Source organism: Alligator sinensis, unplaced genomic scaffold (assembly GCF_000455745.1).
Source record: "Alligator sinensis unplaced genomic scaffold, ASM45574v1 scaffold610_1, whole genome shotgun sequence".
Taxonomy (NCBI): domain Eukaryota; kingdom Metazoa; phylum Chordata; order Crocodylia; family Alligatoridae; genus Alligator; species Alligator sinensis.
In genome coordinates, this window is record NW_005842348.1 from 327,400 (window position 1) to 353,796 (window position 26,397).

Genomic DNA, 26,397 nt, shown 5'->3' on the forward strand with positions numbered 1-26,397 from the left:
CAATCCCCATCCCTGGAGGTGGTCAAGAGGAGGCTGAACAAGCACCTTGTTGAGCTCGTTTGAGCCCTCCTGCCCTCTGGCCGGGGACCTGACTTGATAATCTTACAGGTCCTTTCTGGTCCTACTACTCTATGATTCTGTGATTCTATGATTTGTGTTCTCAGATCCCAGGACAATGCCCTGAAGTGCTAGGAAGGCCAAAGGAAAGATGGCCAGCTTTGAGCTATCCTAACTCAGTTGCATCCTTATCTCAATATGACATTTCCACACCCACATACTTACCTGTGTGGGTTTCATCTTCTCTCATCCATCCTCATGGGAAGCCAAAATACAGATCCACATGCTGTCAGCTTTTAGCTCTGGCCCAGAGAGGTACCCGCTTCTCTGTGCATAGTGTTACGGGGATGGAGCACACAAGGAAGAGGCTGGGTCAGCTGGCTGCCAGCCCTGGTGCTTGTGGAATGCTTCAGATGATGGCTGAGAATGACCAGGCTTGTTGTAGTGAGAATAATGATCTCAGGCCCTGCATACTAACAGATTAACATATTGATCCACATCCATCTTCAGAAGCACCCCCCCACCCACTCATGCTCCATAGACAAAGGAGCAATTCAGCCTCCGTTTGACATCTGAGTTGGTGGGTGGATTAACGAGTTGGACATGGATTTGGCAGAGCCTTGATTTCACAGCCTGTCAGAGGCAAACCCTTCTCCGCTCCCCTTCCCTTATCCAGGAGGATTTCTGGCAGCTGAGCACCCTGAGAGGGAAGGGGTATCAGTTACACAGGCAGAGGTTAATGGGCTTAGCATTCCCTCTGTACAGAACAATTACTGAGGTGGGATCCCCTTGAAGGAGCTGGGATGCACTGGAAAACACTGCAGTCTTCCTTTGCAGTGGGAAAGCCAATGTTTTCTGTGTGGTTCTCTTTATTTAAAAAAATAAGTCCCAGAGACAAAATCTTGGTTGAGTTAACCTGTTCCTTCTGCCTATTCCTCAAGCATATGTCATTGTTATGGCACAGCTGATTGCTGTGGAGATATCAGAGCTGACCACTGAGTAACAGGACCCGTAAAGGTGTCAGGAGTGAAAAGTACATGCGGTAGAGATGAAGATCTCTCTCCCTGCAAGGGAAGTAGCTGGGAGATGATGTTCTTGTATCAGTTATTCAACTGCTACTGCACTGCACTTGGTCTCACAAACACACTAGTGGGTGCAGAGCAGGGAGCTGCCTGGGATGGCCTGCAGGAGGCTGGCAAGGAGCTCTCTCGGGTCACCTCCGTCTCTGCCTTCTGGGGGTCTCTGCAGCTGTCATAGAAATGCAGACCTAATACCCAGCTCCAGAGGCCAAGTCGGAACCTGGTCTCAAACCTTGGAAAGCCCCAAACTGTTGCAGTTTTTGGAGCTGGGTGCAGGTCTGAGCTGCATGGCTGAGGCTACTGCAGACAAAAAAGTGCAGGACGACAGATGCTGCATCCCTTCATGCAATACTGCCTGTAGTGTTGTGCTCTGCTTTTCAAAGGGATGCTTGCACGCCAGTTGCTCCTTTAGAGAGGAACTCCCCTTTCCCTTGAGGTCTCCGTGTTGGAGCCTGGTCTGTTGTGTCCCCAGTCAGAAGAGAGGTACCTAACCCAGCTCATTCTGTGGGACTGGGCAGGCCTTGGGGCATGATTGCTGGGATTATTCATTTCATACCATTCAGTGTGAGTGCATTTGTTCCTTTTGCCTCTGTTAAGCCCCTCGCTTGGGGTGGAAGAGGAACACTCCCTGAAACAGAGACCCAGTTCAAGAGAAATATCAATAAATAAACTGTTGTGTCCTTTGTGTTTGGCTTCCCTGTGGCTGCAGGCCAGGAGCCTGGCTGTCTCGGGGGAGATGGCTGTATTGTTCCCTCAGCTGGCACCTGGGTGGCCTGCCCAAAGATGGAAGGGCTGAGGCCATCTCCCCAGCCAGGCCGCACCCCAGGGCAGGCTGTTGCTGGGCCCTCAAAAAAGGTCCTCTTTTAATTGCATTACTTGTTCCAATTCATTTCCCCTCCCTGCCAGCCTCCTCAGCGAGCTGCATCCCATCCAACTCTGCTTAGTCAGCTCACTTGGGGCATGTTATTAACATGCTTCGTTTTGGCAGGCAGGGCTCCGGCAACTCTGCAGCTTGCTTTCTCTCAGTGGTAAAGGGGTGTCCAGCTTGGTAGTGCCAGCCCACTGTGCCCTACCAATGGCCCACGATGCTGGCTGGCCACCTGCCTGTCATACACACATGAATACTGACCTACCACACCCCTCGCTCGCCATTCCTTGGAGCCCCTGGAGCTGTGCTAGTGCACCCTGACTTCTGCTAAAGGCACACGAGGGGTGTGGAACGGGGAGGTCAAGTGGGGCTGAACACCTGGGAGCTCCATTAATGCCCTCCGTTGCACAGGGAAAGGCTGGGGCAAGCCAAGAGGAAAAGGTAAAACAGTGAGTAACCGGGCCAGGAGAGGAGAAGAGCAGCAAGCTCTGGGTCCTCTCCAACCAGGCCAAGGTCAGAAATAAAGGAGCTGGAAAAGCTGCTGGGCAGGACCAGCTCCTGTGGTGGGCATGGTTTGAAAGCCTTTAAGAGCTTGTACAGTGTGGGCTGAGTTCACACCAAGAAACACACCCAGGGCAGACAGCCTGAGCACAGCTATATAGGGACCTGCTCAGGGATGCACTAACCCAGCTGCGCTGCCAGATTTCTAGGCTTTAGTTTAGTATATGCTGAGTCACGGGTGGGGAAGGAGGTGGAGAACATGCTTCTTAGCAGTCTGCCTGAGCTTAGGGTGGAATGGTGTAGGCATGTCCTAGGGTATCCTTGTCAGATGACAGGTCCCCCATAAAGCAGCCGGTGCTGTGAGGACACTCCGGGAGAGTGAAATGGTGTTCCTTGTCCCATGGGAGTCCTCTGGGGTGGATGGGCCCTGGCACAGCATGAGTCCCTTCCCTCTTTCATAAAGACAGCAGCTGACTGCCTCGACCCTTGGGGCCACTGAGACCCCCTGTTCTTTCATAAGCTCAGCTCTTCAGAGGATTCAGTCAAGCTTAGATGCTGATGTGACGGGTGCCTTAGAAATGCTGGTGGTCAGTAGGCTGAAAGGGAAGTTATACAGCTACATGTAGGGTCTGCAACTCCACTGATGTGAAGCAAGGCAAATGCACCTCAGTGGAGCTATGTGGATTTATCCCAGCTGTGGCTCTGACCCAGGAGTGTGTAGTGACCTCCATTTCTAAAGTTACCCGTGCATTCCTGTTATAAGGGTTCTCCTGCAGTTGCCTTGCATTTTTGCAAACTCTCTGGGTCTAGTTCTTGCCTGATGTGGGGAACATTTTTCCTTTATTTATGTTTCTGACCAAAATGCTTTGGTTGTTTTCATGTCAGAGGTGAAAGAAAGAAAAGATTTTGGACTGTTAGCATAGTCCCCCTTTCTGTTGGGCGCTGTCCAGAGACAAAGGTTGGCCTGAGGAGTTTACAATCTAAAAGCACAGAGATTTTGACATTGAAATGTGTCTCATACTGTTAAGTTCTGCCCTGTTCTTGCAGAATGAGAAGGGATTGCATTGTCTTAAGGGGTGTGATGCACCAAGCTGGCTGCTGCTTTAGAGCAACTGTTTTTCTAGTGAAGTGCACTGTCCATATCCTTGGTGCCCCAGTCACCAAGAACAGCCCGCAGTGTACTTAGTTATTTTTGTGTTGCCTGTACTGCAACCCCAGCTTAACCCTAGACCCCTGCATCACCCCTCATCTAGGATCCCTATATCTATAGGAGTAGGCATCACATTACAGTTATTATAGAGCCAGATCTTTAGTTGGTACAAGTTAAATTAGGTCTATTGACTTCATTGGAGTTGCATTGATTTATACCAGCTGAGCATCTAGCCCATAACATTTTTATCTGAATTGCTGTAGTGCCTCAGTGGGTTGGGTCAGAAAATTGAAATCTGGAGTAGGTATTTACAGGGGTTATGAAAATTCACTTGCATGTAGTCCAGTGGGGCCAACCTTTTTGGAAGGTGTGCCACAAATTAGCCCCACATCCTCCCTAAGTGCCACTCCAGTTCCTTTCCCTTACCTGATCTGCTGCTCTGCTTTCTGCTCATTGCCCTGTGTTCCTCATCTGATCTGATGTTCAGCTTCCTGCTCTCTGCCCTATCTGCCCCCTCCCTAATCTGCTACATGCCATACAGAGGCTGCTCATACCACTTGCGGCACCTGTTTTGTAGTCTGGCCACCCCGATATAGTCAAATGAAAGCACAGGCAGTTGGGGCCATGGAGTGAGTGGAGTTTATGCTTGCAAACCCTCTCCTCTCCCTGGATGCAGCACAGCGATGCAGGAGCAATCCATGTGGAAGTTCTGAATGGTGCTTGCGGCTCGTCCTCCCTCTCAGAAGTATGAAGGGTGGCTGGAATGAAGTAACTCTAGCCAGGATTTTCCAATGAAAAATTGTAGTTTCTGTAAAATAGCAAGTTCCCACGAGAACATTTCAATTTTGCCAAATATTCTGGTTTTCCATTGGGAAACTTCAAGGGAATGTTTGGGTTTTGGATACTGTGCAGAGAAGGTGACAGGGTCCTCTGGATCTTGACCCAGTTTTTGCACTTGCTAATGCCACAACGTAAATGTGGAGTAAATATGAAGTTATCTTAACCTGAGCACGGCTTGGCTTTCAGGAGGCAGGCAGGAATGGACATCCTGGAGGAGCTGACAGTTTGTACTGAATAAGCCAGGAATACAGCAAACAGAGTGGGTAGAAGGAACTCTGTTTGACAGCGGTCTCATTCGCTGCTCAGCCTAGGATATCAGTGAATGGGGCAGGGGCCCTGGGGAAAAAAAGCATGCAGATGTATACTCCAGGGGAACATGTAATTAAAGACTGCGTCATAATGAACAAGCAAGTCAGAGTTAAGGTTCCAGGGATAGCCTTTATTCTGGCATTTCTTGACATTTTTGCATGCTTTGCAACTTTAGCATTCCTTTAACACCACTGGGCACATGGAATTTAGATTGGACTGGATGAGGTAGATTTTGGCAATACATTTATAGCTAGGGTCAGGTTAGTTTTAAACTTGACCAGAACTAGGGCTGAATGAGTGGGAACGGAGAAACTAGTGGCTTGGATACAGTTAGATCTTAAATGTAAATTAGGACCTTTAATACAGTTTTTAAGTCCATTAGTCACAGAGAGGCATAGGGGATTTATTGAATGTGTCCAGGTTGGCTGTAGAACTGGCTGTTTCCAATGGCTGTGCCTACCTCAGCACTATTCCCTTTGGCTAGCAATAGTCCTCTGTGATGGATCCTCTCTGCTTCCCTCTTTAGTGAGGGTTGAAAGGCCTGTTTAGTTAGAATAGATAGGACCAAACCATTGTTGGCTTGGTAAGAAAAGATGCAGCTGACACCTGAGATTACTAAATTCTGCCTTGGAGATGGGCAGATAGAGTGGCATTGCTTGAGTCCTTCCCAAGCTTCTGGCTGTGTCCCAAATTGCTGATCCTGTGTCTCCTGAGCTGACCACCAGGAACTACTGGAAATTGGAGTGTGGTTGGGTACTAGTAACTTCCACTCCAGTGCACTGGAGCCTGGCTCCAAGACCAGCTCTCATGGCTTATCTCACTGTAGATATCCACACAGGGTAGTAGAGACTGAGCTCAGATAAGTCCCTGCTCCTGGGGAGTGCCAGCTTGATTCCATGAAGGCCACTTAGAATAACATACTCCCCTTCCTTCATTGCCATAAACACCCCGTGCGCTGCCATCACACTCGCATCTGTTCTTCATCCGTCACAACCTGTCCTTTCAACTCCCACCTCTCACTGGAGTGTTTAGTGGTAGAAGAATGACAATAAAACCCCAGGGAACAGGTCACGGTCTCCCTGTGCTGGGACCAGCAGTATCAGCATGGCAGTGTGGGAACATGAGCTCAGCTCCCCTTTGATCTGCTACCCCTCACTTCACTCTCTCATACCCTCCCTGCCAGGCCTTTCCCAGCCTTCCCCACACCTAACTCTCTTTTTATTTTGTCTTCACTTCCCGTTTTTATCTTTCTTATTGTTTCTTCTGCCCTTCATACCTCAGAGGGCCACATGTGCATAGATCATACATGTACTGAGAATCACCCTGGGCACTGTTTTACCTTGTCACTGACAATATGCCTTCTTCCTCTGTTTTTAACCTGGAGAAATTAAGAAAGAGCAAGTGACTGGACATTTCACTCCAGTGCCAGCAATGCCTCTGTCTTGCTGTGACATTATTGGGCCAGGGAAGCAGAACAAGAAAGAAGGTACCCATCAAGATTTCACACATGCTGGTTCAATAGGGGAATGGGAATGCATTTGAGGTCAAAAGGAGGGATTTCAAGGCACCACTTCTGTGAGTCCACTGGGCCTCCTGAGATTCTCGTGAACAGCTGGGGTTGCGCTATAGCAACACGTGCACATACTGTTCTGAGTCGTGTCTCGTGGCGGTTCTAACTGTAGTACAGTTCTAACAGGGGTACTAACTGGTACCCCTGCCTCCCAGCACCTGGCTGCTTTGAAATTCGAAATGTTTTGAAACTTTCGAAATGTTTTGACTGCCCTCGTTTCGTTTCAAAGCTGTTTTGAAGCCCTTCATTTAGTTTCAATTTCACTGTTCCAAGCTCAAAATGAGTTGAAACAGAGTCAAAACGAAAAGCTTCACACAGCCCTACTGGCAAGGTCCTCAGCAGCAGATTGGGTGTATCTTGTGTGAAGACGGGATTGTTTGTGGCAAATCACAAGTCCCCTGCTTTTCCTTGTAAAGAATAAATTCCGGTGTTGTTACACTACACCAGAGGCTCTGTGTTTCTGATCTCCACAAGGCTCGTTTCTTCTCCAAGTATGCAAAAGGATTGCATTATGTTCCTAGAGAGCCCACACCAGGCAGTGACAGAACATACCAGGGCCTCCTGTTTCACTTCATCTCATAGCTGCAGCAGCACAAGGACAAGGAGGTCCCATCCTGACTGCAATAAATACACTGCTGGGGAAGTTATAGAATCCCCTATGTCGAAGGTTTTTAAGAGGAGGCTGGATAAGCATTTGATAGGAGTAGTGTAGGAATAACTTTTCTGCATGTATTCAGGGGGGTGGACCAGATGACCCTTGAGAGGGCTACGGGACCTTAACCTGTTCAGCCTCTGCAAGAGAAGGCTGAGGGGGGACCTGGTGGCCATCTATAAACTCACTAGGGGGGACCAGCAGGGGTTGGGAGACCCTGTTCCCCCTAGTGCCCCCCGGGGTAACAAGGAATAACGGCCACAAATTTTTAGAGAGTAGGTTCAGACTAGACATTAGAAGGCACTACTTCACAGTCAGGGCGGCTAGGATCTGGAACTAACTTCCAAGGGAAGTGGTGATGGCTCCTACCCTGGGGGCCTTTAAGAGGAGGCTTGACGTCTACATGGCTGGAGTCATTTGAGCCCGGTTTTCTCGCCTGCCCAGGGCAGGGAGTTAGACTTGATGCTCTACAAGGTCCCTTCCAACCCTACTTCTATGAACCTATGAGGTCCTTCCCAACCCTGTGATTCTATGAATTGGAGTGCAGGGCAGGGTCATTTGCTTTATTATGAGTTGTGCATGAACCCTGGGAGTATAAGTGAGAAGGCATGTTCAGTGTGGTCCTCTTTCGTAGAATCATAGAAAGGAGGACCGGAAGGGACCTGTAAGATCATCAAGATCATTCCCATGCCCTGGTCTATCTTTGTGCCTAGAGGAGTCTCTCTGTCCAGACCTGAGATCTCAGTGAACAGCAGTCTCATTCACACTCCATCTTGAACATCAGTGACTTTCCTTGATCAGTTCACACCCAATCATTACTAGGCAGTAGATGCCCTGTGTGTGTCTAAGGGAGTAGGGGACTGTAGTAGAGGACTCTTCAAGGTGCTGAAAAGTAAAGACATTCTTTTGCCCTGCCATGCAGACAACTTCTCTTGAATTCATCCCTTGAATTGTTTTTGGAACCGCTATGCTGTGGATTGGCCACTGTGTTGATGGTATCAGTCATACTACAGCACTTAAGTGGGACAGCCACATGAAGATGGGTATCTGCCACCTCTTCAAGGCAGATCTTTTCCTGGCAAGGGAGAGCAAAGTTTGCCAGTGCTCTGGTTCTTCTAAGAGGGCTGCAAAAGTTAAGATCAGTAGCATCCTTCCTATGTAAGAGTGACTAGGATGGGTGTCCTGTGTGTGCATGAAGATGAATACGTGTTCATGGGCTTCCTGTCTATGTGTACATCTAGGATTGTGCCGTGTGCGGAATGCATTCTTTCACTGGGCACATGGGATCAGTGTAGGACTGACGGCAGTGGCTGTCTGGTAACTCCTGTCTCCATTTTCCTGGCTTCCCAAGGGCCCTCCACAGCTCGCTCCTAGCTCTCGAAGAGAGTTCACTTCCCAGCAGCCCCTGGGATATTCCCATGCCCTGCTCTGTCTACCGAGGAGAGTGCTGTCCCTGACATGCTGACAGACTCATTATAAGACTTATCTTCAAGACTTTATCAGCAGTAAATTCCCATCCTGTCCTCAACTCCCGGGTGTCGACAGCTCCTTCCAGTCCTTAGTGACCCGCCCCTCTCTCTGCGCTCTCTACTGGACATTAAACTGACAATTGGTGAACCACAGACAAAATGGGCTCAGTTGTAACAAACACCCCCTTACCGGTGTTTTTCTGGGCTCCAAATTTGGGCTGGCCATGCTGGAGATTGGCTATGTTCATGGTATACAGATGCTTCCAGGCCTGGCCAGAGCTGGACCCAGTCTTGTGTCTCAAATTTAATTGGAGCTCTGGACTGAAGTTCAGATCACTTCTTACCTTATCCAGTTCCCCTGCTGTAAAAGAATCCAAGGAATTGGAGTCTTCAGCTGCAGTGCAACAATGGCCAACAACAACAACAATGGCAGCATACAGGAGCCCTAGCATAGGTAGAAGCAGCCGCTGGCACAGATCCCCAGTGTTGGGGGCCTTTGTGGCTTTTGAAGAGCTGGGGCTAGCACTCTACTCTGGTCCCTTTACCAGTCCCAAGCATAGGAGGAAAACTGAAGTGCATTACAGTCTGGCTAATCTCCATCCTTTGCAGTCCTATGGGAAGTGGAGTGAAGGTCAGAGCAACCCTGAAGCTGTTTCACTTGTTGATAATGGCACTTCCCATGAGCAAGGTGGCATAGGGCTGATGTTGCAGAGAGGTTGGAGGGGGATTTGCACCCAGTTTCACCATGTGTTGGAGCTTTGCTAATAGACCCTCCTGACTGCTTGTTTCATGTCTTTAGATCTCTTGGCTGCTAACCGATCAAGTGTGTTCTTTGGCCACCGGGGGTTCCTGGATTTCCGCTCCCTGTACCTGGATGAATACCGTGATCGGCTCTTCATTGGTGGAAAAGATGCACTGTACTCCCTGCGCCTGGATCAGAGCAGCACAGATGCCAAGGAGGTAATGCTGTGTCCCTCATCACAGATGTGAGCACAAGCAAGGTTGCAGGCACACACATTCTCCTCCTGATACAGCACCCACAGTGTACACTGCACCAGTCTGGGCTGGGGTTTAGTGCGGGGTGTAGGAGCCAGTGGCTGGAATACCAAAGGGGCATGGATCAAGACTGATCTGCACTGGCCAATCTCTGAGGAGGCCCTAGAGCCAGAATAGTTGTGTGTGGAAGGTTGTGGGTTAGGAAACATGAGCTAGGTGTGTGGGGACCCAGGGTAGGAGTGTTGCTGGTCACGGCTGGGGTGCGTCAGCAAACTATCTGGGGACTCGGAGCTAGAAGAGGAGGTGGACTGCAGGTTGGCACTGAGGCATAGGCAGCAACCACCACACTACCTAGGGGATGCCATCACAAATGAAGCCCGCCAGGAGGCCATCACACATAGCAAAACAGCCCTGTCTCAGAACTGACTTGCTCCTGAGCCTCATCCAGCCTTGTGTTGTTCTTGACAACTGTGTTGACTTGAGACCTCCTAGCCTTAAGTGTGACTTTTGCCACTTCTGCCAGGGGCTGTCTTCCCACTGGAGCTTTTCCCACAGAGGAGCTGTAACCTGAGATGGACAGGAGGCCCCAGTCACTGAGAAGCCATGGGGACCTTCCATGAGTCTGAGACCTTGGGCCAGAAACACGACACCAGTTGGAAATTGGGGGCACGCAAGGCGAGGCTTCCACCCTGGAGGGGATTAGACTGCAATTAAGTGTAATCAGCAGCACGGAAGGACAGGCCGTGTGGCCAGACTGTGAACAATTAATGAAGCCCTTGGGAAGACTCAGCCCCTGAGATTCTTGAGTCAAATGTCAAGCCAGCAAAGTCAATGACAGAAAACAAGCAAGCAGGGAGGGTGAAGGAAGGTGCTGCTGAGATGCTGGGGAGGGGAAGGGGGGACCAAGCCCCGCTGAGCCACTGGGCATTTTACGTTAGAATTCAGCGAGGCTTGGATCCCAGCCCAGACACCGTCCAGCACGTACAGCCAGATCCCACCGCTGCGGCGTTGCAGCTGCTCCCACGTTGTGCCTGGGTTTTGGTGGTGGGCTTTGCCAGCACCGTGCACCTTTCCCGTTTTCTGTTCCTGCTGGTTTTATGCTGGGTCCAGTAGTGGGTTTTGGGATGGGATTTTCCCAGGTGCTCTACCTTGCCTGAGCCTGCTCCAGAGTCCCACTGCCACTGGTATCACTGGGATCAGAGACAGACCAATGCTGAAGGTACAGTAGGTTGCTGACTGGTTAATTCTCCAGCCCTTCTGCTCTGAGTGCATGCCCAGCCCTTGGGTGCTGCCAGCTTCCCTGCAGGTGGGTGACTTTTAGCCCCAGTTTGAAGTTCCCCTGGTGTTACGATCTTCTCACTGCCCCTTCCCCTGGCTTTTGTGGTGCTGCTTTGTTTGCTGATGTGTGGCCTGTTGGCTGAAATCCCCCTCAGCCCTGAGTGTAAGGGTTTCTTGGCTGTACTTTTTAGGCTGACTACAGTGTCCCTCAGCCTACTTCCAGCTCTCCTCCAGATCAGATCCTGGGCCATGCCTACCACAGTCTTTGCCCTCCCCTCAGCCCTTGCTCTCTCTCCTAAAGACCTTCTGGCAGGAGGGTTACAAAGCCTGTCTCCAGGTCCACCTCTGCCCAGATTTTCTCCTCTGGATGGGGAAAAGCTGAAGAAATGCTCCCCATCACTCAAAGTAGAAGCTCCTGTCCCTACTCCCCCTAAGAAAGAGGGGGAGGGAGGGTCCCTGAGGTGAGCTGGTGTAATTGGATCTCATTTCCTCCTCTTCCTGTGAGCCGGGGGCTGACAAGAATTGAATTATGAGCTGTAGGCGTCTGCCATTGGCAGCTCAGCTACGTTCACTGTTTTCAACTGTGTTATTAGAACAAATAAATAGCCACTACCTTATCGCATTGACTCCCTTTAGGTTAAGTGGGCAAAGGTATTTTTAGAAGAAAGCAGGATTGTTTTAACAGCCCAGAGGCTGTTGTCCCTGCTAATAGGCATAAAATAATGCTGATAATTGAGCCTCCTACTCCCACCACTGTAGGAGTCCCACCTGATATATTCTGATCCTCTCCTTTCTCAGCCAATATGAGGATTCAGCTCCAATTTGCTGCCTTGTGTGTTGGGAATGTGGAGAACTCCAGTCTGGCTCAAGGGCCTCAAAAGTGGTGGGCAGAAGGGCACAGAAGGGAGAGGGTTCCCACCAGAGTTTCACCAATGGACCTGTTCTCCATGAATTCGTCATTCATATTCAAGTGGACTTAATTCACTTTAACCTTTCAGAATGAATTAAGCTAATGTTCTGAATGAGACCAGCTATACGGGAGCATAAAATGATTCATTTTTAATGCTGTTAGCTGACCCCCCTGCACCAGCTCAAGCCCAGATGTAAGGGAAAGATATGGCAGAGGTAAAGTAATCACTGTGCTGGGACATAGTCCATCCTGCCATGCACTGTGTGGCTTCCAGTGAAGAGGTGCGAGGCCTGAATTTCCTGACAGGCAGGTCTCACCCCCTCTCTGGGGCCTGCTCTGGGGAGTATCTGAGTTTGGGCGATGCCTGCAAACATCCACTACATTGAATTACATGGTGGATTTTAGGATTTAAGCCTATGGGGTACATGTACTCCTGGCCCAGCTCAGAAACACATCTGAGCTCTCAAGGGCTGGCAGTGGTGAGAGGAACATGAGCTGACATCTCAATCCCCAACCTGCTGCTTCTCCTCTCAGACAGGAGATGAGAGGGAGGGGGGCTAGCTCAGACCAGAGACAGAGCAGTCAGAGCCCATATCTCTATGTTGAAATGGCTTGTGACTTGGCTTGGTAACTAGGCTTCCTAGTCCTTGGGTTTTGGGAGGGAAAGGAATCAGAACCAACAGCTGCCTCTGCTTTCTGTTTGCCCTGCAGACAGCATCCACAGCAGCTTGGAAACACTGTTAGGCTAACATGAGAAGCAGACCAGCCCCCACGGCTTTGTCTCAGTGACATTTTCAGCAGAGGCGAGGGGAGAAGGGAAATTAAAAGTCTCTCCCATGTGATGGGTCACTGGGAAGAGGTCGAGGGCTTGTGTACCCAGCCTGCCCTCAATATGAGAGTGGCAGAGGCACCACAGAGGGCTTCAGCAGGCCCGGCAGGGGAGAACACCAATGTGGGGCTTTGTCAGCTAATATACTCTCTCACAGGCATGCATCAGTATCGCATGCTTGCGCACGTGCACATGGACACTTATTTATACATGCACACCAGCAGGCCAACCGCAAAATCTCCCTTTCTCTGTCACATACACAAACTTCAACACATGCACAGTTATCCATATACAGCAGCATACCACCCAGAAATGCTTGCATACCGACATGCTCTTACTCATTCATGCACTTACACAACATACTGCTTCCCTACCCATGCACTTACAGCCTACATACATGTAGGCACCCATGTAGAGTGAAAGCATTCATGCTCTTTCTGGCATGCCCTAGACATACACACTCAGAGGCACTCACAGCATGCACACAGACTCATTCAAATGCATCCAGTCCTTTGTACCATCCCTGTACTTCTTAATCTCTCTCTCTCTCTCACACACACACACACACACACACACACACACACACACCCCCTCATATGTGCTGCATACATTCACTCATCTCCCTCAATGCTCACACATCACACACAAACCCAGCTCAGACACACACAGGTTAAGTACACACACACTTCAGCTGCAAACTTTAGCCTGTAGCTCAGATTGGTCCTTTACAAACAGGCAATACAGAATTACAGTACGAAGGTGGGGCTAGCAGATTACGACTCCTGGGTTCTATTTCTGACTCTGTTACTGACTTGTTCCATAGCTTTAGATAAGATATTTCACCTGTCTGGCCCTCAGTTTCTGCATTATAAAATGGAGGTGATGAAATCCTTCTTTCCCCTTTTGGATAGAAAGCGCTGTATAAATGAAACATGCTGTTGTTTCAATATGGCATTGGCAATGAAACTGCAAACCAGGCAGGGGTTTGCCATAGTTTATCTCAGAACAGTTTATGGGGAGTGGACTGGGCTGGGATCAGGACTCATGGGTTCTGTTCCAAGCTCTGCCACAGTCATTATGGATGATTTGGGGTAAATCACAGCCTCACCTTGTGCCTCTGTTTCCCCACCTGTAGAGCAGGGAACAGTGCCACTCACTGATCTTCACAATGTACTTTGACATCTGGAGTGGAAGAATCAAGCATTGGTTTACTCCCCTGGCTTTGCTCCTTACAGCCCTTTCCCAAAGACGGTTTCCAGGCTGATCATTCCATCTCAGCTCAGCGGTTGTCTTTGCCAGCAGTAATTTTAGCTTTATTTAGACAAACAGTGAGATGATAAAACATGCTGTTTGTATGAAGCTCCAGAGCAGTGGCCTTGAGGGTGTGAGACCACACAGGAGAACTTGGAAACTCCAAGAGATCTGCATGTTCCACAGATCTACATCCAAGAGATCTGCAGCCTATAAGTATATGAGGGGTGTGCATCAGGAACTGGGAGAACATCTGTTTTCTAGGGTCACAAATTGCTGGAAGACCATTTTAGACTGGTGTCACAGGGTACCAAGGGGTGCCTGCTCCTTGGAGAGCAGAAGTTGCCTAGTCCAAGGAGCCAGGCAGAGCTCCATAGCTGCAGGTTGCCATGGAAACAAGCTAAAGGGGAACTAGCCTGCACCCGCACCTGCACCCGGTCAGCTGACTGAAAGGAGGCAGAGCCCGGGGCACATGTAAGCCCCAGAGCAGGACTGGCAGGAATTAGTTCTCTGGCAGCAGCCAGGGGAAGGAGCTCCTGCAAGGAAAAACAACCCAGAGATGCTGTGGCTGCTTGACATGTGGCTTATATAGCTAATGAGGTCTCCAGGAGCCCATAAGGTACTCAGAGCTGGGAGGCACTCTAGGCTGAGGGGGAAGCTTGACTCTTAAAGAGACAGAATATGACTTCCAGTGCCATTGTGATTGTTATTGTTATGTTGTAGCTCAGGGGCTTATATTTATGTTGTTATTTCTACTGGTGGACCAGGCTGAGGCAACTGGGGAGGAGGAGGCCTCATTGGGGCAAATTACAGTGTAGAGCCCCAGCGCCAGCAAGGGTGCAGAGACAGGGCTGCAGAGAGCCCAGCAATAACAGGAAGCCAAGTTAGGCCAAGACCTCATTACAGAGACAACATCGATATGCCATCTGCGAGGCATGGGATGTGGTAAAAAGATGGTGTTGGAGCCATGCATCTAGCCCATAGGGCTTAGGGTATCCTGTGAGTCACCCACCAACAGTGGAGCCCATCAAGGGGTCCAATGACCGTCAGGGTTTAGGGGGATCCATCAAGACCATGACTGAGCTGTAACTTGAGGGTAGCCTCCTTATTTATTATTTATACCAGCAAGACGTGGCAGACGAGACTAGAAGGCACCTGTAAGGTGGAGCCAGCGTGGTCGCAAAACCACAGGGACATCATCCCTGGGGACCCCGCATCATGACACTGGAAGAAGGAAAAACTTTTTACCATCCAAGTCTCCAGAGTCTGGAATAAACTCCCCCCAGAATTGATGTAAGCACCTACTCTGGATACCTTTAAGAAACGCTTGGATGCTTATCTTGCTGGGGTGATCAGACCCCAGCTGACTTCCTGCCCCTTGGGCAGGGGGCTGGACCCAATGATCTCAGGAGGTCTCTTCCAGCCCTAATGTCTATGAAATCTATATTTAGAAAAATACTCTGTGTAGCATTTATCCGGAATTTTCTGCCTGACAGCATCAATGAGGTCAGTGTAAAGCAAATGGACACATCCCTCAGTGGCTAGGGTAAATATCTGCTGGAGGTTCAGAAGAAGGGCAAGATCCCAGCTGCAGTCACACCTGCACAGAACTGGGCTCTCGCCACTGATGTCAGCTGGATTAGTTCAGGTTTATGGCAAAGCAGTGTGAGTGGAACAGATTGTGGCCCACCAGTGGAAAGGAGGTGGGCTAGAGTAGCTGGAGGAGAGGGGCACAGATCAGAACTGAGGCGCACTGAGCGGGGCGCCCAGCATTGGAATAGAAGGCATGCTGGATGGTGGAGTGGAGGGGTACTGGCAGGGTGCACTGGCAGCCCAGGGCTGGGATAGGGGTAGAGAGACTGCAGCACAAGACTGGGGGACATTTGCAGAGCTGAGAGAAGGGGGAACCCTGCCAGCTCTACTCCTGACTGGGGCCAACATTGTGAATCCTTAACCTGATAAGCAATGGGGCACTTGTCAGTGAATGGAAAGATGCATTTTTAGGGCAGATGAGCTGGGAAGACCTTTTGTTTCTTTAGGCTGCACCAGTTCAGAAATCAGTGCTTATGGAGGAGACCCAGTATCATAGATCTCAGCCATTAGGTTTCCAGGAACAGGACCTAGATTCCCAAGGGGCTAGGCCAGGGGCCAGGATCTTCCCCTCCTCTGAGCCCCACACCCTCATGATGATGCCCAGACTTGAGCTCCTGTCTTATGTTTCAGATTTACTGGCCACCTCTCCCTGGGCAGAAGGAGGAATGTGTTCGGAAGGGGAAGGACCCAATGGTAAGTCCCCCTTTTCTCTCCTGATGGATTCATTTGGGGCTCTACCTTCTCTTCAGGGACTTATTTACACATGGGGTTCTACTAGCTACTAAAGAAACCAGAGAAGAGGCTGAGTATGTCTCTCCCTTGGATCCCTCCTTCCCTGAGACAGGGAGATAGGAGGGTCCTTTCCTTGTGTGAGAAGGTTAGTGGCTTCCTTATGGGATTCACCCCTCACACATACTTTTCTGTCTTAGTGGCTGCTGCTCTGGCCTCTCTGTTATACCATCCCTCACTGTGTGTGCACAAGAGTTCAGGTTATAAGGAGTGGCTACTACTGGGTGTATGCTTTTGAGGAGGCACATCTATTCAGGTCTTTATCTGGCCTCCATCACTTTATTATGTGAATGCCTTACAGAACTTATCTTTGCAACACGTTCTGTGGCAGAGTGCAGCTATTACCTCCATGTGATAGATGGGGACTTGAGGCACAGAGGCTGCCTGTGACTTGGCCAAGGTCCTTGATAGAGTCCAGCAGAGCAGAGGATTGAATTCCAGGGCTGAAGCTAGTGCGCTAACCACTGCACCATCCTCCCTGTCTCTATGGGGCTGTTGTCGGGTATTCCTAGCTCTGCCACTGACTCAGGGCAGACCTTTCTGCCTGTCTCTCTTGGTTCCTACATAGTCCCTATCACTGGCCTCTTCACAGACATGAACAGATAGCTCCACACAAGCCCCTTTGAGGCAGGGTAGGATTATTACTCCTGTGTACGGAGGGGAAAGCACAATGTGATGAAGTGTCCTACCCAAGGTCACAGGAGAAGCCTGTATTGGACTCAGGAACTGAACACCCATCGCTGAGTCACAGTCCATTGCCTTAACCATCAAATTGGGAACAGGATTGTTTGGAACCAGAGCCATGCAAAGCCAGCTGTTTGCTTAGTGAATACAGTACACAAACCAGTCCTTGACACCTGACCTCTCTGCACTTACCCTACCACTCTTCTTACGTGCAAGCTGGTGGAAACTGAAACGGCCCATGTCACGACCTGGGCCATTTTCTAGGCAGCAGTGTGCCTGGGGAGGTTCCCGGGCTGAGCCATCCCGGAGAGTCCTCTCAGCCATAGGACTCCAAGGAGTTGCATGCTTTTCATCCTTTGGAGGGGTTTGTGTGTGCGTGAATGTGTAGAAGACAGGGCCTGGTCCAGAGCCTCCTGAGATCAGTGGGTCTTTCCATTAACCTGAAAGGTCTTTGGCTCTCAGAGCAGAAAAGGCTTTTCTGGTTTTGCGAATGCTTTGCTGGACGAGGCATGGCAGATTTCAGTTGCCTGCTCCCCTGAAGAGTCCCCTGCTTTCAAATAGATATTTTAAAATCATGCTTTGAAACAATAGAGCACTTGAGGGGGGTGGACACTGTGTTGATGGCCCATCCCAGAATAATTGCTCCCTGGGGCAGTTGTCACTCAGTTCAGCCTTCATATGTTTATTTTGCAAGCTCTCTCCAGCGGATCCAGAGCCTAAAGTGACCGTGCTCTGCTCCCCCATTCTTGCTGTTTAAGAGACTTTTGAAAAGGAAAAATAAACACCACAAGAGGCTCAGAAACCAGCAGTCGGACTGCGGAGGGTGGCTCAGCCTCCGCGTTCCCAGAGCTGAGGGCTGCTGCCATCTTAGTGGGGCTCATTGTGGTGGAGGTGGTAAGTCCTGGTGTCGACTTCAGGAGACCACAGGAGTCACTGGTAGCTAAAGGTAAACTGAGCTGGCTGGAGGTGATTGATTGTGCTGACAGAGTTGAACATGCTTCTTTCTTCCTTATGAACCTCCTGCTCTAATTACCAGGAGCCAAGTGAGTCAGGTGTTTTGTAACCGACCTATTTAAAAACATCCACATTTCCTCAGTTTTTCCCCAGAAGCCTCCTTTCGGCTCTCGCATCAAAGCCCTTCCATTGTTCTCCTCCTGCCTCTGCCTAGAATTGGCTTTTTTTCCCCTTCATTTTCCTCATATTCCCTGATCATCAATCAATGGTTGGTGTTTTCTTTTCACTGCTGCAGTCCCCCTCCTGGTTTTGCTCTTCTCATCAGCTTCTGGCTGCTGCTGTCCCTCTTGTGTTCAGATTCTTTGACAGAAATGTAACCCATTTTGGGGCCAGCTGTTGACTTGAGGGAGAGGGGCGGCTCAGGAAGTCTGGAGGGCTGGCTGGGAGAATCTCTGGCAGTTGCAGATCCATATCTAAGTGGTTTGAGGTCTCCATCTACCTCCCCAGCCCCATCCTTTCTCCTTCCAAATTCTGATCTGCCAAGCTTTCCAGCCTTGCCCTGACTAACCCGGACCCTGCCCCCATAGGAATGCGCACACAGACAAATATACATGCAAACACAAGGCAGCCCCTGAACGGATGTGTTTTAAGAACACACATTTTTCAGAAGAGAATAAAGGATTTCAGTCAAAGCCAGAGTCCTTTTAGGAGGTGGAAAGGGTCTGGGAAGGGGGTACTTAGATAAATGCAATAAAAGATTCTGGTTTGGGTCAGTCTGAGATTAGACCTGAGGTCTCAGCCACTTCTTTTGTTTCACAAACTTGCTTGCTCACTTCCAGCTGATACAAAGCTTAGGCCATGTGGCTCCATAAGAAAGTCCTTGGGCTATTCACTGGTGTTTCATGGTGTGTTCCCTTGTGCTCAGTAGTGCCAGGATATTCCCCAACCCTGAACACATGAAAAGTTTTGGAGTGTGATGTATATTTATTTTCTAATGTAAAAACCAGAGTCCTGATCTGTAGCTGGTCTTCATCAGCATAGCTGCATTGGCTTCAGCTTAGCTCTGACCACTCACATGAGGTGTGGATCTGACGCAAGGCCTATTCTGGTTGATTAGTGTGACAGCAATTGCCCTATATAAATGAAGAGGGCAGGTTGAGGACTGGCAGTTGGCCATTAAGAATTAGAAAATGAGGTTAGGGAGTCTTACCCGGTCAGGAAAGAATGAAACTATTAGAAGTCTTGCTATTGCCTGTGCTGAGGGCAGGTTTTCACTTTTATCCAAGGAGCCTTGTTTTCCTGGAAGCTTCTGCAGTTTCTCTCTCTTGCACTCATTTCCTTAGGGCTGGTTGATTTAGGAACAATGAATCCTCCATTTAAACAGGAGCTTGGACTAGATGAGCTGGGGGTCCATTCCAACCCTGTGATTCCTTTAGAGGTTCATAAGCAGCCTGGGAGTAGAAAAGTGTCGCCAAGTGTAACAGCACATCGGGACAGGTACATAAAGCCTGTCCCCCGCTGCCTTTTGGGTAATAAGGAAAAGAGACTTCAGAATGGGGAATACAGGAGCAGAACATGCCATTTTGTTGCAAGTGCTCCTGCTGCTGGGTTTAAGCATTTGTCAGCAGTGCCTTCCTGCCTGAGAAAAACTCCTTGCTCTCAGCACCCAGATGCAAGGCTAGCAGTAACAGTACCGAGGCTAGCTGTAACATGTCTTCTCCAAGTTCTGTACCTCCGCCAAAGGAAAACAAGGATTCATCACAGCAGACAGGTTTAGGCAGGGTCATTACAACAACTCCTGCCCCTGCAGAAGACCATAGAGGTGGAGTGGTTTTTATTTCTGTAAGTGAATAAGAATGATTGTATGAAGGGCATCAGATCCCCAGGTCTTACATCCAAGGGTCTGTCTCTATCCCCATTATGAGCCAACTTCTCCAGGGTGCCCCTCAGCACAGTCCTGAAGGGACCCACCCCCATAGCTGGAAGGGGGGAGGAGGGGTGTTACCTCTGCTGAAACAATTGCCAGTTTCTAGGTTGATATGATACAGATATCTGCATGCTGGGACCTGGACTGGTACAGTCAAGCCAGATCACACGGGCCTCTGAAGATCCTTCAGATGGTAACAACATTGGCCTGGATTTGAACCAGTGACTTCAAGTGGAAAAGTCTCCCTTGGCTTTTACCCATTTCCTTAGCCACCTCCTCTTCCAGGTTCAATGAGATTTAAACTGATGTTGCTGAATAACTCAGAATGATAGGAGGTCAATGTGAATCATAGCAACATGTCCTGTGATGGGCAATGAAAGCCAAAATTTCCAGCAAGTGCATTTCCCTGCAGGTAAAGGGGAGGCCTTGATGATTCTATTAAACCCTCTCTGTCCAGCTTCTGAGCAGCTGGGGCCACATCCTACCCAGCCCTGGCGCACACTGCGTAGACTGCACACCACAGGGCCCAGGCTCTCCACTTCACCCTATGCCATAGGCCTCCCTGCTGTGCCATGCTGCACAGAGTCCCATCTCCCCTGAACCTCCAAGCCACAGGCTCCCTGAGTTGCAAGGGCCATGCTGTGACTTCCCACCTCCAGGGGCTAGAGCAGGAAGCAGAAGCTGGAGGAGGGAGGGGGAGCCTGGAGACCCTGGTGATAACAGCTGGAGGGGGATAGGGGAGCGGCTGTGAATTAACACCCTGCAGACCACATGAGGCCTGGGGGTCACCAGTTGAACAGCCCTGCGTTAAACCATAATGGGCAAAGAGGATGGTGGCTGGTGCTTTCACTGGAAGCCTAAATGAGTTAGGACCTAACTCTGCTCATGAATTGAGAATGGCAGTGAGATTAAAGAGTAAGCATTTGTGGCAGGACTTGGGAAGACCTCAGAGCTTCACAAAGCATGTGGGAGCTGTAGGGATTCAGCAGCTCCATAGATGAGGAACTCGTATAGGAATACTTGACTCTCCACTGAACTGATGCATCTTTCCTCCGAGAATGTGTCCAACCCCTTTTTTGGCATCTGGCTAGATGTCAGCTTCCACACCATCTTGAGGCAGTGAGTTCCACACTTGAATTGCACGCTGCATGAAAAAGAACTTCCTTTGGTTATTTTTAAACTTACTACCTACTAGTTTCATGTTGTGACCACTAGTTCTGAGACTGAGAGAGATTAGCAAATAATAAATCCCTTTTTACTTTCTCTTCACCGTTTAGTGTTTTGTAAACCCTTATCAGGTACCCACTTAAGCTCTATTTTCTAAACTGAATAGGCCTAGCCTCTCAGTGGAGAAGGCTTATTCTTCTTTAGCTACTCTGCATTAAGTGTCCCTGTGCCCTCAATGAGCCTGCAGTAAATGACAGCTAAACCAGGCCAGTTTAGCCCTGTTTCATTCAGTAGCGTGCTGCCTTGGTTTAGCTCTCACTTCAAGGTATGAGTGCACACATGGATGGTTACTGCAAAGCAGCTAGGACATGGTAAGTGCTTGCCCACTTATTTGCAGGAGAAAGGTAGCTCCTGGTATTAGGATTGCATGGAATTACCACAGGAGTCACCTGTAAGCAGAGTTGCAACTAGCAACATTTGGGATCAGTTGGTCTAGTATATGCTGCCTGACATGATGAAGCAGAGAGGAGCTGGAGGAGAGACAAGGCTGCGCTATCAGAGAAAATGACTGATCACTTCTCTGCAGAGCGGCAGAGTTGGTTCTTCCTGAGCTGAGCATGATGAATAGATACTTAGAGCCTTCAGAGGAAGCTCTGACAGTCTCCTTGCTCTTGCTGCCCTTATCAGCCAGGGGATCACTGCTCCGGAAAGGGAGCAATTAATCCAGGTCAGTCATGAAAAGGCATTTATCTTCCTGCCCTGTGTAACTAACCGGCCTCCCCTTTAAATGACTAATTTGTCCAGAAGAAGGCCCTGCATGTCCGTCTGTCCGTCTCCTTTACTTCCTGCCTTTGTTCGCCCCATTCCCCTTCTCCAAAAAAAGCTCCGTGGGAGCGGGAGTGAGCACTACGCTGAGGAGTCTGTCTGTGTGTCTGTGTGACGTGGATGGCACCAGCCCTTGGGGGAAGGTGACCCCTGGTTTCCGGGCTGTGGCATGAGAACTTTCCTGCTTGTTTAATGAGGACAGGCTAGTGGACAGGGAGCACGCAGGGAAATACCCCCGTGCTGAGAGACTACCACCGTGCTTGTCACCCACAGTAGTACGTTGAGCTCAATGCAGGTGTGCTCTGACCTAGCAGAGATCATTCTTATTAGGGAGAGTTCACTTCATTAGGAAGTAGGGGAGAGCTCTTCAAGGAGGTGTCAGTGTGGACCCCATAGCAGGTGTCCTTTGAATGGCAGTTTCCACTGGGTCTGCACATGCACAATGTGCCACCATATGTGTTTCTGTGCCTCGAGGAAAAAGGGTGGGGCTGCCCCAACCCTCTGTCCATTCCCTGGCAATTGGGTCCACACTGATGCCATATGTAAGTAATCAGTCTTTAGTTTCCCTCCCTCCATAGCCTTAGCTTTTTATGATAGTATCTGGCTTTCTTCTTGTGCATGAGCTATACTAAAGAATAGGTGTATTGGGATTAGAATTTGCCTTGTAGCCATCCCAAGGTGCGGTGGATATTTCTCATGCTGTGATAGCCTGTGTAACTAACCTTAGGATAAACCCAACCCCCCAGCACAATGTTAAGACCCTGCCTTTTTCACAGCTCTCTCACCAAAGCCTCCATAGTGAAGCAAGAGAGCAGCCCAGTTTCACTCAGACGGGGAGACAGACATTCAGGCCTGGAACTCTGGAAGTGGTTTGACATTTTGGGATGGAGTAGAAGCTGGGTCCCTAAGTAAGAGGCTGTTTTCCTGACTTGATACACAGGGGCAGAATCCTCAGCCTGTGTAGCTTAGCCAAGCTATAATGAAGTACATAGAGCTTACTGATAGCTGAGAATCTGGCCCATAGTCTTCACATGTGTGATGCTCATCCAGGAGCCAGGCTCAGCCACTCCCTCCTGGGTACCACTGGGTCAGAATGAGTCCTGTACCTCTGCACCTTCCCTCTTCCTTCTGGGTGCAGCCTCCAATGAACTAAGATAATGTGTTCTCTGCTGCTTCTCTGAGCTAATACAGGAAGCTGCTGCACAAAGCAATATGAAGACCTCATTTCCTGGCCAGGGACAATGCAGTGGGTTGGGAGACTGACAGGGGCTGCTGCTGGGGAAGCAGCCGCTTGGACTGGAGTTGCAGGGAATAGGCTACGTGCCAAGAAACCATAAAGGGAATATAACTGTGTTGCCTGCCCTAGCGCCAATACAAGAACCTGCAGCTGAGAGCAGTGAGGGAATTCCCACTGCCTCCGTGGAGATAATGCAGTGAACAGAGAAGATATGTCCTCAGAGAAGGGGAGGGAATTGCATGAGCTGAGCTGCTGTTGGAAGAATGTTTCCCAAAGGAATCGTATTGTTCTACGTACTGTATGCGAAGGAACAAGGTGAGGGACATTAATGGTGTCACTGCTGAGAGCTCAGTGCAGCAAAAGAAACCCCCACCTGGTTTCACAACTAGGAGCACATATTGCTTCCTGCTATTGTGTCTCAGAGCCAGGGACCGGCCTTTCACTGCCTGCCTCAGCCCAGCCCAGATAGACTTGCTGAGAAAACCCAGCGCGAAGGGAACTTTTGCTGAATGCTTTGGATGACAGCATGAGAGTAGCAAAGGGCTTATTTCATTTATGAAGCTGTTCTGTTCCACAGTTGTACGATACTATGACTCACTTACGTCTGGACTCTGCTCTTTAGAAACCACGGGTAAACTCCCGGCTGCAGTTGCATGGAAAGCAGAGCGCCAATATCGTGTGCTGCTAACTCATACACCAGCTGTTCACTGATCAGTTGTGCATGTATGCGTGCATGTGAGTGTGTGTGTGTATACAGTATTGCCATCCCCAGATGTTCAAAATCCATGAGCCAACCCCAAAAATATTATGGGATTTCCTGAAATATTATGAGGGGGCTTAAAAATAATGCAGTTTGAGTCCCCTTCTGTTGTTCTGATTTTTGACCCTTAAGAGCACCATCATGTTGCATTCCCAAACTTTCCTCCACAACCTTGAGAGCCAGAAAGGAAAGCTGAGATTCTCTTACATTCACTTGGCTCCAGGTCCTAGGGCTTTAAGAGAAACAAGATATATGGTGAGATCTGCAGTAAAACTGCGAAGGTTGGCAATGCTGCAGTGGTAAGACTTAACTTAGAGGAGCTGAATGATGTAATGGATTACTCTTTATTATACATTGCTGAGGCACCCGCTGCTCTGTAGTCCAGGCTCCATCACACATGCTCAGAGGAATGTTGGATTTCTTGGCAAACAGCATAGATATCCCCAGCTTTCCTGCTCACTGACAAAGGCGCACACAAGATGCGTCCCCCCCCCATCCCTCCCACTCAATCTCCACTGTGTTTCTTCCAGACTGAATGTGCCAACTACATCCGCACTCTTCATCCTTTCAACCGGACACACCTGCTTGCCTGTGGCACAGGAGCCTTCCACCCAGTCTGTGCCTTCATCTATGTGGGACATCGCGGGGAGGTAGGAGAGCACCAACAGAAGCTGGCACCAGCCACATGCCACTGCATCACATCTCCATTTCCCTCCACAAATCTTCACTTGCACTCCTTAGCAGCCTTTTGCACCCAAACAACAAGCAGTCCATGGATGGCAGGGATCCATGACCCAGATGGCCAGAGTGGATCAATGTACGATGCTTGCCTCATGCACCACTAACCATGTGCCCAGCACTGGGAGCCATTCCACACCCAGCAAGCCCAGGCCTAGCACTGGGTGAAGGAGATGCAAGCAGCTCCTTGCAGTGAGACCCTGTCCCCAGATTTGTGCCAAGCCTCCATTTCCCCACCTTCGGGCATTTATGAATTTCCATCTGGATCCATCAGCCTTGATCCTTCCCCTCACCCTCCCCAGTGCTGGCTTCCTCTTGAGTGGTATTACTTTCCTCACCCCTTGCCTGGGCTGGGGCCATAAGTCAGCATGGCCTCCATAAGAAGGCCTTGCTGCCTCTCTGTAACTTCCTTCTACCCCAGAGGCTTGAGTCGCCCTTATTCAGAAAGGAGGAGAAAGAGCCCTTTCAACCAAGCTGTGTGTCATAATGACGGGGACCATCCTGGTCTGTCCTTGTGCCCCCTTACACTATGTGCTCCACCCACAGATACCTCAGCTCTTGACACTGGGAGCGGCAGGACACAATCAGGGCCCTGTTAGTGGTGATGTCTACATCTAGCAGGTCCTGCTGTGGCCCTGGTTTCTGGTCTTGGAAGGTGCTTGTGTCGCTGTGGGAGCTCAGGGCCATTCGTGTCTAGCAGACAGCCATACTACGTGCTTGAAGGGGTTGCTTTGTACCCCCACATGGGGCGAGAGACCGACTGGAGACCAGAGCTGAACATCAGCATTGCTGGGGAGGAGGGAGAACGCATCTGCACGACTCTCAGCCTGGCTGTTAAAATGCATTCTGACTGCTGGCAGGGCCTGAAACCCTAGCTTCCCATAAATAACTAAATGTGTCATAATTGGAGACATTTCTCTGCAGGAAGAGGGGGAGAACAGCCCTCAGGATGTGTGAGGCCAGATCCTTAGCTAGTGTCAACCAGCACAGCTTGGGAGTGTGGCTGATTCACCTCAGTTGAGGATCTCACTGTGGTGCTTGAGCTATTTAATTCTCTTACAAAGCCAGGGCTGAGGGCCTCAGGCAGGAAGCTGGGTACACAGAAGGAACATTTCATTCTAAAGACCATATATTTTTTTCCCCCTTTCTGGCTGCATTTCCTCTATGTTTATTCCAGACCAATGCTCCCTCTGAGCCCCAGCTGCGCCTTCTTAAAGGCTTGTTCTTACATGTCACTGAAAACCCAATTTACCACACTTAAAAGAGGAGGTTGAAAAAGAATTCAGCTGCAGAGTGTCCCCCAGCCCCACTCTGAGCGCAGTGAGAAGAGCATGCCCGTCACATGGCATTCAGTACTGCCATGGAAAATGCCCAGATTACAAACAATAGACAGCTCTTCCAGTAGCCCAGAGCCCCTTGGAACAAGGTCAAAAATGTTGATAGAGGAGCATGTGCCTATTTCTAGGGCTAGAAGTGCTGTGTTTCCCTATCCCATCCCTGGTAACATGTATGTGACCTCCGTAGAGGTGAGCTCCAGGCTCACCACCCATTTCACGTAACTAGCCCTGGTTTAGGCTTGGGCTTCTGGCATGGGCCTAGAATCTCCAACCAAGATCTCGCACCCAGCTTGTACATTGCCTAGTGGCATTACTTTATTGCCTCGCCTGTAATCTGTATTTCTCTTCTTCCCAGCACATGTTAAGCCTGGATCCCACAAGTGTGGAGAATGGGCGAGGCAAGTGTCCACATGAGCCCAACAGGGCATTTGCAAGCACCTTTACAGGTAGGTGTTATGCTCAGTCAGCAAGTGACTCAGACCTTTTCACTGACTATTGCCTGCAAGGCCAAGTGCCCTAGTAAGATCATGCATTAACCCAAGGTCAGTCAGCTCCCCTGTACCTGAGGGCATACTGGGGAGAGGTTGTTGGGGGAGACTATTTCCCAGTGAGATTGTTTTAGGGTCA

General features: G+C 49.7%; 1 protein-coding gene across 2 annotated transcripts in view; it reads left to right on the top strand.

Moving 5' to 3' along the window:
• SEMA3G (semaphorin 3G) overlaps positions 1-26,397 on the top strand; it is a 63,203-nt gene that overhangs the window by 19,679 nt on the left and 17,127 nt on the right. For both annotated transcript variants that reach the window (XM_025210424.1, XM_014522415.2), the window contains exons 2-5: positions 9,295-9,455; positions 15,983-16,045; positions 24,226-24,345; positions 26,126-26,216. In XM_025210424.1, the coding sequence (XP_025066209.1) occupies positions 9,295-9,455; positions 15,983-16,045; positions 24,226-24,345; positions 26,126-26,216 (435 nt within the window). The remainder of the gene's footprint in view (positions 1-9,294; positions 9,456-15,982; positions 16,046-24,225; positions 24,346-26,125; positions 26,217-26,397) is intronic.